General features: G+C 37.2%; 1 protein-coding gene across 2 annotated transcripts in view; it reads right to left on the bottom strand.

Moving 5' to 3' along the window:
* Nucleotides 1-286: 286 nt before the first annotated feature.
* Nucleotides 287-13,426, bottom strand: part of MATN4 (matrilin 4) — a 48,280-nt gene continuing 35,140 nt past the window's right edge. The window contains exons 8-13 of one of the 2 annotated variants that reach the window (XM_072413740.1): nucleotides 13,216-13,338; nucleotides 8,138-8,260; nucleotides 5,847-6,251; nucleotides 5,551-5,703; nucleotides 4,627-4,729; nucleotides 287-856 (exon numbers count right to left, since the gene is read on the bottom strand). In XM_072413740.1, coding sequence (XP_072269841.1) covers nucleotides 796-856; nucleotides 4,627-4,729; nucleotides 5,551-5,703; nucleotides 5,847-6,251; nucleotides 8,138-8,260; nucleotides 13,216-13,338 — 968 coding nt within the window. In that variant the 3' untranslated portion in view covers nucleotides 287-795. The remainder of the gene's footprint in view (nucleotides 857-4,626; nucleotides 4,730-5,550; nucleotides 5,704-5,846; nucleotides 6,252-8,137; nucleotides 8,261-13,215; nucleotides 13,339-13,426) is intronic. The other variant, XM_072413741.1, reaches the window with a different exon arrangement.

Below are 13,426 nucleotides of genomic sequence, written 5' to 3'. Positions count from 1 at the left end.
TTCTTTTGAGCCCTTTTCTTCCTCTGGCAGTCAACAGAGCCTAAATACTTCAGAAAGTGTTTTCATGTAATAACATGATACTACAGCAGCATTCACCTGTGAGTGCAGACCTTCGGCCCTAAGTAAATAAACGCTGTTGTCCCTATCACTCGGCTCTTTTCTACAGTTCACTAATAAAAAACAATACCATAAGCTCTTCGAGCCTGGAAAGGGGAGATGGAATTTTAATTCTAGAAAAACAGTAGAACCAAAATCAAAAAGCAGACCAAGATGTGTTGGTATTCACACAACGTATTTATTACAGAATTTTATATTTTGACTGTTTTTTCATATAACCATAAAAGCTCTGCGAATACTTTACAAATCATGGAACAAAAAACATACTTTGAGCTCTTAAAGTGGCTGCGAAGTAAAAATTTATAACATCTTGTTGGCGATAATGAATTTAAATCTAGACCTTCTATTTAAAATGACCTGTCGTAATAATAACATTGTGTACCTTCTAATTTTTTTTAAAAGGAAAAAAAACTGAAATGCAAAGTATGTTTTTATCTACTTAAATCTAGTCCATTAACATATTTCTGAATCCTTAGTAAGAAACAGCAAAATAATTTTATTAATAAAAACAATCTATTCACAATTATTTATTTAATAGTATTACAGCTCTGTATATCATTTAGTTGAATGCGTCCTGAAAAGGATTACAAAATAATATCACGTGACATAAAAAAGCCACATAAATCTCTTTTTAGCTTTTTATATATATATATAAAAAGGAGGAGAAGAAGGAGATCCTCATTTTCTATCATTTAGTTGCTGTTCCAGGGTTTCCAGTTTTGCAGTGAGCTGGGCTAGTGAGGAAGGTTAAGGAATACATGTGGAAAATACATAAAGAGGTAATGCAGTATAGGCTGATAAATATGTGCTTGTGCCTTTTAGAGCTGACCAGATTTTCTACCTGAAATTGCTGGCAGGTCACAGGCTGGGCCTGGAGTGTTCTTTCTTCAGAACTGCAGTGTGGAAGGGACCCTCATTGAGAGCCCACATCATGGTCTGATGCCTGGGACTCTTCCTGTTAGCTGTAAGGAGAGTCTAAGCAGTGGTTACATAACAACACACAAGAAGGGACAGTTGATGGTCTTGTACATCAAGTTTGGACCACTGGCCTCCACTGTGAGAAGAGGTTTCACAGAGGGTTTACTTTTAAATTTTATATTTTTTGTTTATGCTTAAACTTTTAACTTTTAAATGTGAATAGGTAGGATTAGGAGGTGTATAAATTAAAAAGGTTGGGAACCTAAATGTTTATTCATGTACATGGGCTGTATCCTAACTTTGAAATAGTGGTGGTAGAACTTAAAAGGTCCTATAGCTATTCCAAAAGTTACATAGCTACACATGTCAGAAAGGTTTTAACAATGACCCAAACAAAATAGGCTGATAGTTAGGGGTAGCAATCCAGCCCTATAAAAATATTCTTGCAATTTATAAGCAGACGTTTAAGGCTATTATTAACCATTCAGTCCTTGTGGAAAGTGTAATAACCATTTTTTCGAGAACTTCAAGGCTATTGAAAATCACAGCTGTTTATGTGAAATATCTCAGGTAAAGACACCCCACTTAGATGAGATTTTATACATGACCGCCAGTGGGTTCAGTTTTACAGCCTAAATATTATGTACTAGCATTTTTAATGTATTCTATTAATGGGAGGCATTTATGAATATATTATAATTTCAATAAACTTGTGATCTAAACCACACCATAGGATATGAAAGATTTTTCATCTTTACATTGAATTTTGGGTTTGGTGTTAGTGAAAAGAGTAGAACATGCTGGTACAATGAATGATGGCAACAACTGAACATTATTATTATTATTATTATTATTATTAATAATATTATTAATAAACAGGATTTATATAGCGCCAACATATTACGCAGCGGTGTACATTAAACAGGGGTTGCAAATGACAGACGAATACAGACAGTGACACAGGAGGAGAGGACCCTGCCCCAAGGAGCTTACAACCTAGGAGGTGGGGGAATTACCACACAATAGGAGGGAAGATAAGTAGTGATGGGAAGTAGTGACGGTTTCAAAAGACAAAAGAAGATGGGTAGGCAAGTATGAAAAACTGGGTTCTGAGTGCTCTTTTAAATGATCAGAAAGTAGGAGCAAGCTGAATAGGAAGAGGAAGACCATTCCAGAGAGTTGGGGCATCTCTAGAAAAGTCTTGGAGCCGTGCGTGTGATGAGGTTATGAGTAAGAAAGTCAGTTGTAGGTCATCGGAGGAGCGGAGGGAGCAACTGGGGGAGTATTTGTTTACCAGGTCAGAAAGTTAAGTGGGACAAGAACTGTGGAGGGATTTAAAGGCAAAGCACAGGAGCTTGAATTTGATTCTAAGGTGAAATGGAAGCCAGTGAAGAGAACTGCAAATAGATGCAGCAGATGAGGAGCGGTGGCAAGGATGGATGAGTCTGGCTGCTGCATTCCTAACAGATTGTAGAGGAGAAAGTCGGTTTAGTGAAATACCAGAGAGGTGGTTGTTACAGTAGTCCAGACGAGAGATGATAAGAGCCTGTACAAGGAGTTTGGTAGTCTTTGGGGACAGGGAGGGGCGGATTTTGGAGATGTTGCGTAAGTGAAAGTGACAGGACCTGGAAATGTTCTGAATATGCGGGGTAAATGAGAGGGCATAATCGAAGGTGATGCCAAGACAAAGTGCCTGAGGGAAGGGATGAATAACAGTGTTATTAACAGTTAGAAATATGACTGACCTTTCGAGAACACCAACAGGGAGAAGAGTGGGACAGGAGCATTACCATTGAAAGAAATTTGAAAGGAGTGGTCAGACAGTAGGAAGCAAACCAAGAAAGAGCAGTGTCAGTGATACTGATGGAGCACATGATTTGTATCAGAAGGGGGTGATCAACAGTGTCAAAAACAGAGGATAAAACAAGGAGAAAGAGGAGGGAAAAATTACCTTGAGAATTAGCTCTGATGAGGTCACTGGCCACTTTAGTAAGGGCTGTTTCGGTGGAATGGGCAGCTTGAAAACCAGACTAGAGAGGGTCAAGGAGAGAGTTGGAGCTCAGGTAATCGGCGAGTCTTTTGTAGACAATGCGCTCAAGAAGTTTGGAAACATATGGGAGAAGGTAGATGGAACGGTAGTTAGAAGGTAGGGAGGGGTCTATTGAGATTTCTTCAGGATAGGGAGAATTATGGCATGTTTGAAAGGGGAGGGGTATATACCAGTACAAAGGGAGAGGTTGAATAGTTCAGTTAGGGTGGGGGCCAGGGTGGAGGAATGGGCACATAGTAGATCAGAGGCAATTGGGTCAAGTGGACAGGTAGTAGATGGAGATGATGAGGAAAGAAGGGGGATTTCATCCACAGTAACAGGGCTGGGGGAGCCAAGTGATGACATACTGGTGGAAGGGGTGAATATGGTTGGAGTGGCCCGGTGAGCAGTGACATTATGTCTGATTTTGTCAATTTTATCTCTAAAGTAGGTGGCAATGTCTTGGGCAGAGAAGGATATTTGCAACAGCAGAACATGCTGGCATATTATATGGTGGCAACAGCAGAACATGGTGGCACATTATATGAGGGAAACAGCAGAACATAATGGAATAGTGACTGGTGGAATTAGCAGAACAACTTGACACACTGAATGAAATTGCCTACCCTCAACAGTATGATGATACAAACAGAAGAAAATGGAGATCAGCTTCCTAGTCTATATAGCACACTTTAACAAGGACGTTTTGTTTCAAAGTGACCTTATAACACAATTACAAGTACACTAGTGCAAAGTTGGAAAACAACAATCCTTTCTGTAAAAAAAAAATAGGGACCTATAGAAGAATTTAGTGAATTGGGACCTGTGCATGACCATTCTTACTGCTTTCTACTGCTCCCATGCTACAATATAAGTGTCCCTTGTTTTGCTTTGCGTAAACTATACTGATAGTTATGATGTACTGTAAGAGCTCCCACAACATTTTACAGAATTCCTAGTTGAAGACATCAGGAACCTAACTTGACGAAAAAATGTAGATCAGAGTTATCATTATTATTAACTAGTATTTATATAGAGCCGAAACATTATGCAGCGCTTCACAAAGTCTATAGTCTTGTCACTACCTGTTCCCCAAATGGGCTCACAATCTAATATCTCTTTAAGTTGCTATTAAAACATCTGAATTCTTGTAGAGGCTTCAAAAGTGACAATGTAAAACTGAGCTGTGAGTCCGAGGCTTGCTTGGCACAAGGAAGAAGTAGTCTATTCATCAAGGGCTAGGGGCTCCTATTGCTAAAGAACAGTTATTTCTTAAAGCAGAACTAAACCCGGACTACTCACCTAACCCCATTACGAGTTTAAAATGGCTTTCTTAGTGTTCTGTTGGTGCTTTCTGTCATAGATATGTTTATAAGTAAAGCAAATCCAGTATATGATCTGAGCATAGTTTATAAAAGGAATAAGTGTTGTTATGTTCCTTTACCATTTGCACACTTCCAAAAATTGTCCTTTTACTGCAATTGTAAACCCTCATGAACCCACATAGCAACCTTGCTTCATAGTTTAGAATGAAAAAGTACTAATACTTGAAAAGGATATGTTTTTCTGCCAGATTTCCAAGTGTTGTTAGAGTGTTTGTCTGGAAAGCAACAAGATGCTCACATTCACATGGATTTTTTACTTCTGTCTCTCCTTTAATCTCTTCTGCAAAATACATAAAAAAACCACAAGTAAGTAATGAGAACCTAGAAACTAATTATACAAGCATAAAATTAAATTTACTTAAAGTCAGACCAGTCAATGATGGATTCTTTACTTAAACATAATCACTTTACAAAAGGCATCTTTATATTTTCTTGTCTCCTATTTGTTGTGGGGAAAATTAAAACCAAAATTGTTGTGTGGAAAATACAGGACTACGCTATTACTAAAGATCCCCCAGCCTATGCCAAAAGTGTAAGTAAATACTTTTTAAATCCTCAGTGTAAGTTTTGGGAACCCAGCTTCAGAATTGTTGTGTTCACATTGTAGGTTTCAGCTAAGTATCTTCTGTCTGCTGATCCTAAATGCCAGTATAAAAATGAATGTATTACAGATGTTTCCATTTATTATTTCTGATTCTGCCAGTAACATATTTACTGTCCTGGGGTAACAAAGGTCATTTACCCTACTGTAGCAGGACAACAAAAACAGGACAGAACAACTAAATCCCACCCCAATTTAACTGGCAAGTGTAGATACAACATTTCTGCCAACACCAGTTTGGTCAGTATTTTCAGTCCTTAGATTTCCAGATTATCAAACTCAATAGCAAATTATTTCAGCTATTTGCATTAGATGTCTCAAAAGAAGGGTGGAAGGTGGGAAATCTGGTTATGCTTTAGGTTGGTGACATCTGCTAGATAATCAATGCAACACAGCTAAAATGGGGCCATAGATGACAAGTATACATTCCCTGAACACTATAAGTCCCTCTTTAGGATAAATTTGAAAAAAAAAACAAGACACCAGTGACATTTTCATACCTGGGCAAACGTTAAGTTTTAAATCTTCAGCAATGAGATTAATTGTAGTAAAGTCTGCTGTATAGAAGGAATGCTTGTTTACAGGGTCAGAGGCAATTTCATTGAGTTCTTCCTCAACTGCTTTTCCAACACCCACAGCATACATAGTGATACCTGCAATGGGAAAATGTGCAAAAGGTATAAAAACAGTAACAAAAGCAAAGTCCTAAAAAACATATATATTGGTTTGGAGGTTTTAGATAAATTTGCTTGCAAAGTGTGAAACAAATGGTCTGAATAATTAGTATTTTTCTTACCAGCATCCTTGGCTCTTTTAGCCCATTCTGAGATATCATCCTGTGAACGGCCATCAGTAAACACCAAACCAATTTTGGGCACGTTGGGTCTGGCTCCTTCCTGTTGAGAGAAGCTGTGCTCCACCATATGCTTCAATGCCAGTCCAGTCATGGTGCCTTTCTCCATGTACTCAATGTTCCTCACTGCATTGCTAATATCCTTTGATGTTTTAAACTGATTCAAGGAAAACTCAGTACGAACTCTACTAGAATACTGGACCAGTCCAACATGTGTGCCATGTGCTGACACATACAAAGACTCCACTATGTTTATCACAAACTGTTTGACCAGCTCAAAGTTTTGAGGTCGGACACTCTTGGAGCCATCAATTACGAACACTAAATCAATGTAACCAGTGGAACATTCTGGAAGATAAAGAATAAATGGCATAGCTTTAATGATGATACAAACAGAAGAAAATGGAGGTCAGCTTCCTAGTCTATATAGCACACTTTAACAAGGACGTTTTGTTTTAAAGTGACCTTATAACACAATTACAAGTACACTAGTACAATGTTTGAAAACAAGAATCCTTTTTGTAAAAAAAAAGGGACCTATAGAAGAATTTAGTGAATTGGGACCTGTGCATGACCATTCTTACTGCTTTCTACTGCTACCATGCTACAATATAAGTGTCCCTTGTTTTGCTTTGCTTAAACTATACTGATAGTTATGATGTACTGTAAGAGCTCCCACAACATTTTACAGAATGCCTGGTTGAAGACATCAAGTACCTAACTTGATGAAAAAATGTAGATCAGAGTTATCATTATTATTAACTAGTATTTATATAGAGCCGAAACATTATGCAGCGCTTCACAAAGTCTATAGTCTTGTCACTGCCTGTTCCCCAAAGGGGCTCACAATCTAATATCTCTTAAAGTTTCTATTAAAACATCTGAATTATTGTAGAGCCTTCAAAAGTGACAAGGTAAAACTGAGATGAGAGTCCTGGGCTTGCTTGGCACAAGGAAGAAGTAGTCTATTCATCAAGGGCTAGGGGCTCCTATTGCTAAAGAACAGTTATTTCTTAAAGCAGAACTAAACCCGCACTACTCACCTAACCCCATTACGAAGTGTTGTGGTCAATCTTCCTTCTTGTCTTTTTTCTCCTGTTAATCTTTGGCCATCTTGACTGGCTGTGTCAAAATAATGATTTTTTTCCTGGCACACACAATGGAAGGTGGGATTGCTGGGTTTTTTCTGGCAACCACCACTGAGCTGTTCATGCAAAATTTATACCCATCACATTCAAGAAAAGGAGAGATTGCTGAGTTTCCCTGGCAATCATTCTTGAGCTGCCATGTGAAGCCTAGAAAAATCTGACAGCTAAGCAGCGATGAGGCAGGAAAGATGTGGAGACATCGCCTGTCCCTTTCTGCAACACCTCTCTGCCTGATCGTGAATTTTTAAAGTGGGACTTTAGTTCCAGTTTACCTTTAAAGGATGTACAAATAAAACTATAAAAACTTCCTGATAGCTCTGTATCAGCATCTTCATATGCAGGAGTTGCTTCAGTTGCAGCCAATGAGGTTGTAGGGTGCATGCATGAAGATGAAGTTAAAGTAGAAGTAAACTGGGAAAAAAAAAAACTCAGTCACCTTTACCTTTGAAGATCCGTCGATCCCCCTAGGGGTTTCTTGGATTGGGTCCATCATCGGTATCCTCCTTCGTCTGCTGGGCAACGTCATCTTTTTTGCCCTTCTTCCTACATCACCTGATCATGCAGATGAGGAAAAAAAGAGTGCCGATCTCACTGCACATGCATAAGATTGGCATTTTTTATCCCATTGAATAAAAAACTCCTTCTGTGCATGCCCAAAATGTATCCCGGGAGACTCTGAGCTCCCAATCTGTCTTGATTGCTGCATCAATCAAGACAGTAAAGGGAGGAGCTTTACCTTTTTTTAAAAAAAGAAAGGGTTTGAAAACCTTTCCCTAAAAAAGAAGGACATTTATACCTTATAGAAAATGGTTGTCTTCCCTTTTATGGAAGGTAAAAATTTTAGTTTAGGTCCACTTTAAGGTCCCTTGTGCTTCTGTTTTTATGGAAACCTAATTGCTGAGCTGGTGTTGTGCATTGGTTTCTGTGTCTTTAGGTGAGTATATTTGACTATAAAATTATAGGGTGACCAGGGAAAAATTTATTTTTAGTTTACAATGCACTTATTCTTTATGCCAGACAAAATTTCCATACCCTTGAACTTTAAGATGCCTCCTCTAAAGCATATCATTTTTTGGGGATACTCACTGTTACAGGTTTTTCCATCCGCTTGAAGTTCTTGACCTTCTGGGCAAATGCAGTGGTATGATCCTGGAGTGCTGACACATTTAAATTCACATCCATGGTCCACAACGTTGCACAAATCATTAGCTGCAAGAACATACAAATTATAAACATACACTAAAAAACAAATCACGAGGATAAATGATATTCTTCAGTACTTTTTTTAATTTAACTGGCTCAATTAATTAAAAAATAAAATAAAGCCAAAACTGTACAAGGCAAAATTCTCAAAGCAATCATGTTTATTGGTGTACATTATACGTATTACCTATGTAACCAAACCTAAAATTCAAAAACTGATAATCTAGCTGTTCTTAACCCTTAGCTGTGTTGCGATATAAGCAGACTTAGGACCTCTTGTATTCCATCTTCCTGTGATCTACAAGTCCCACCTACTCATACAGAAACTTGGGGAATAAAGTATCTCTCACAAGGGTATAATATCCCTCGCTATGTGAACTGCTTATTTTCCTTTCATAAATGAACCCCACAGTTTCTACTGTTTTTGGGAGATTTTTGTTTGACGTCTACTGTTCTTCTTAGTTTGGTTGTCACATCTGATTAAAACCCAGCCATTTAAATTCAGAGATGAGACAAATATCTGTAATGCAGTGTGCAATAACATTTATGCTTTAAAACAGTTTGCTTCCATACACTTATTAACCTGATTGATTGTTAGAATTTGCGTAGTTCAATTTTGGGTTTAGTTTGAGCTTTAACACATAAACAAGGATATTTATTTTATTACACAGAGCAGGACCCAGCAGTCATTCTACCCCAGTGATTTTAATGGGCAGAGTGGCTTTATACGTAAGCCCAAAGTACTTAAATTGCTTTTACTGGGTGAAGCTCATATGCTAAAGGCCTACAACTGGTTCAAAAAACATTTTTTGTTTTAGTTTTAAGCAAGCTATTACAGCTTAAATGTCTCAAATTAGCATTACAATTTAAATGTCACATGTTACAAGCATGGATGTGCTATGCAATGGGCCTGATTTAATAAAGCTCTCCAAGGCTGGAGAGGATACACTTTCATCAGTGAAGCTGGATGATCCAGCAAACCTGGAATGGATCTGGTCCATGATTCAAAATATTTGCTAGCAAAATGCAAATAACTTTGAAGAAATCCATTCTTCAAAGGATTCTTCAAATGGAAGAAACCCATTCCAGGTTTGCTGGATCACCCAGCTTTACTGATGAAAGTGTATCCCCTCCAGCCTTGGGGAGCTTTAATAAATCAGGTCCAATGTGTGAAAAAAGGTCTGTTGCCACTCAAGGTATTGGCTCAATGGTTTTCCCAGCATGCTGACAAAACAACACACAATCTAATAATAGCGCAGGCAGAGGCCCTTTTTCCACAGCACTAGAGTTAGGAATTGACTGCAATACATACATCACTTTTTACAGATGATCTCATTTAAATTTGTAATGAGGTTTTCTAACATTCTCAAAATGTATATTATGTGAACGGTCTAGGGAGGATTAGGGTTACATACACCACTGGAATTACAGTGTAGAGTTAGATATGATGTTAATACCAACACCACTGTGTTTAAGACTATATTTCTTTCTACACATGAAGTTATGCCAGCACAATAACAAGTTTGGTTACCTTATTTATCACCTTACAATGTTATAGTTACTTAACCAGTATGATTGTGTAGTTACGTTTCTAGAGAAGACATACAGTAATTTGGAATTTAGATGAGCTAGACTTCACTGTTTCCACACAGAAAATTTTATATGGTTACATTTCTCTTTAATCGACACAAAGTATATACCTCTACTAAATATATAAATGAATAATGGTTTTATAATTTGCTGTAACTGATGGTAAACTCATTTGAAGAGTTTTTTTAAGTGATTAAACAGGAAATACCATGCAAGCAGAGCATGCACTGCAAGAATAACATTTATATTCTTAGGCAAAGAGGACAAAGGGTAAAAACAAATACTGTACATTCTTTGAACTGGCAGAATGTGTGTGTTCATGTATCGCATTAACTCTTGTGCCATCTCCAGTTTGAAATGAAATACAGAACTTTGTTAACTACTCTTCCTGTTGTTTCCTGCCTAAGGGGCCCACCATCCAAGGACCCTGGCAAACGTGATAGCTCATGCTCTTATCATAATCACTGGTCTCATTTATAACCTGAATAACAAATAATGAATAACGGATTTACATTACACCTAATATATATATATTGATATATATATATTGAGATATATATATATATATATATAGCTCTCCTACAACCTAACCACCTAGCACTTTAATAAAAGTATGAATATATATGGTTATTGCCTAAACCTTTCTCTAGGTGGAATAAATCAATTCAACCAGTGCTAAGGAGGTTTTTACCTTTTATCTTTCACCTATAGTATGGATACCACTGTGCTTTGTCCTTGTGTGGAGGAAAGTGGAAACATGGCACTAAAGTCCTAATGTCTAATGGATGTTCAGCAGTGATATTGACCACAAGACAGATGTACATTGATATCTGTACTATCTGGCAGTGATTATGTACAATTATTATATACTTAAATATGTCTGTTCTACTCTATGTGGTCGCCGCTGAAAGCCTGGGATGCAAGAATTCTATAGGTTGGCATAATGGAAGATGCAATATGAGAAGACTCCAGCATGGAATAGAGTGGAACAGACCTATTTAAGTATAAAACACAGCTCAGAAAAAAAAGTTTCATTTGCCAAGGATTTTTTAATATATTTAGTGTATTTCAGGTCTGCTGAATCCAGAAATGACATCAGTTTCATTGAATTGGCTCTAGTTCTTGTGATAAGGGAATCAGAATAGACGATTTTACCAACAACAAATGTTTTACATTTTATATATTAAATGTAGCATTATTTTCATGAAACTTTCATTGGTCTTCTTTTTATTCATACGTTTTATTTTTTTACAGAAATATGAGTTCTTCAAAAAGAAGTTGTTTAAATATCCCTAATGTATTTTGCTACATTTGTGGTAAATATTCTCAGCAGAGAATAACAGTGAATAAACATTAGAGAATTTGGGAAACAAGCACATCTTGCATATTTTGGAATTAAACTGGGGGACCAAGATAAGTATTGGGCTCCCTGTATGGTATGAAAAACTTGTGTAGAGTGTCTACATCAGTGAAAAAAATGGAAAACTGAAAAGTTTAAAATTTGGTGTACCTATGGTATGGCGAGAGCCCAAAAATAGTCATAATGATTGTTATTTTTGTGCTGTGAATGTAAAAATTTTAATCCTTACAAAAAAAAAAAGTGGGAGTACACAGATTTGAAATTAGCAAGACAACCTGTGCCGCATGGGGCTGATGTTCCCATACCAGTGTTTAGTACTCTCCCTGATATTCCTGTATCCGACATGGAGGATATACAGGGTTTGGAGTGTAATCCAGGAGTTAGCAGTGAAAGGTAATATGAAGAAAGTGTTTCATCAAACCAGCAGTTCTCCCAAGAAGAGCTCATTTATTTATTTTTTGTCAAAGCAAGATCTGTCAAAGCAGGAATCTGAATTTTAAGCATCCAGGCTAAAAGAAAGGAATTGTCTGAGACCTGAACTTAAAATAACGGTTTATAGGACAGGAGAGGTGACATTCCTTCTATATTTCAGTGAAGATGGAGACTTTGTGTACTGTTGTACCATCCCTGGACTACTAGCCCATATGGGAGTACCAGAATACTGAGTAGAAGACTGGCAGCTTTTCATAGACAGTTCCACTCTCCACTCGAAGTTTGAAATCTGTTTTCTGCATAATGGCAACTGCTATGCATCAATTTCAGATGGTCACTCAAAAAAACTTAAAGAAGAATATCAAAATATCAAAATGGTCTTACAGAAGCTTTGCTATCATGAACACCAATGGGCCATATGTGTTGATTTAAAAATGGTGAACTTGGACAGCAAAGCGGATACACAAAGTACCCATGTTTCATCTGCTTGTGGGATAGTAGAGCAAAGCAGGATCACTGGGAAAAAGTGACATGGCCTCCAAGGGAAAACATGAAAAAAGGTGCAGCGAACATTATTAACGAACCAATAGTTGACAAATAAAAAATCATTCTCCCTCCACTACACCTAAAGTTGGGAATAATGAAGCAATTTGTTAGAGCTCTGAACAAGGATGGTGATTGCTTCAAATACATTGTAGATTCTTCCCTGGATTGAGTACTGAAAAATGTCATTAAAAGTTTAATTAGTTTTCTGTGAGGTTATTATTGAGGTCATTATTTCAAAAACTACAACCAATCCAGCAAAGCCAATACCATATTAATGATTCTGCATCAATCATAACCTAAAAAGACTTTAATCTGTTTGGCAAGAAAATGTTTGTTGACTAGTGTAATCATTGTTTGGAAGTGTTAGAAGAATCCATCTGATTAATCTATCTACACATAAAGAAAAAAAAATCAGGGTTGTCTGCGGATACCAGTGCTGCCTGTTTGGCTCCATTTGGGGAACTGTCATCCCCAGAATATGTGACGGTGAACGCTTCTAATGTTTTTAATAGATGGGATCTAATACTTCAATCTTGATGCCAGTCTCGTAATGCCTGTGAAAGCATATCTTGCGAAACACGTCAAAATTGAGACTGGATATATATTGTTTGTATACTTGCACAATATGAAGGATATATCTCCCTTTAAATTATTATATTTGTATTAAAATTATGGGAAATGTGATTTAAAAAAGGGATGTCTTGAAGGTCCATTTAGGTATGATAAAGGTTCTATGATAAAACGTGGCAAGCTGACAACCCTGCCACTAATTGTGAGGCAGTTGCTTAACATTATTGTTAATAAACAATTTGCCCAAAATGTATACAGCAAGGCATAATGAAAAACTTACTGCATTATAGATGTAGGGTTTAAAACAAATATGTTATTGAACATGATCTAGGAAATTCAATCCTTTTTTAGCCTCATTCAGTAGAAATAGTGTGAGTGTAGACATTCATTTGTTACATATTTGTGTAGATAGATATGTAGATTTATCTGCAATGTGTAATTTATGTTTGGTCCTACAACGCACCCAGACAAGTCTTCCCATCACTTTGAAGAGTGTATCCCTCGTTGCAGCGACAGTAGTAGCCATTCAGGATGCCCACACATTCATGCTGACAGCTGTGATTGCCGTATGAACAATAGTCAATCACTGCAATTTAAAACAGACAGAGTAATCAGATGTAGCTTATGACTCCTAGATCCTTCTCAAATAACTGCTGGATGCCGGCCACCCTCTA

The sequence above is a fragment of the Pyxicephalus adspersus genome, chromosome 6 (assembly GCF_032062135.1).
Source record: "Pyxicephalus adspersus chromosome 6, UCB_Pads_2.0, whole genome shotgun sequence".
NCBI classification, from domain to species: domain Eukaryota; kingdom Metazoa; phylum Chordata; class Amphibia; order Anura; family Pyxicephalidae; genus Pyxicephalus; species Pyxicephalus adspersus.
The sequence above is the reverse complement of the archived record's forward strand: the minus strand, read 5'-3'. Positions and strand labels throughout refer to the sequence as shown.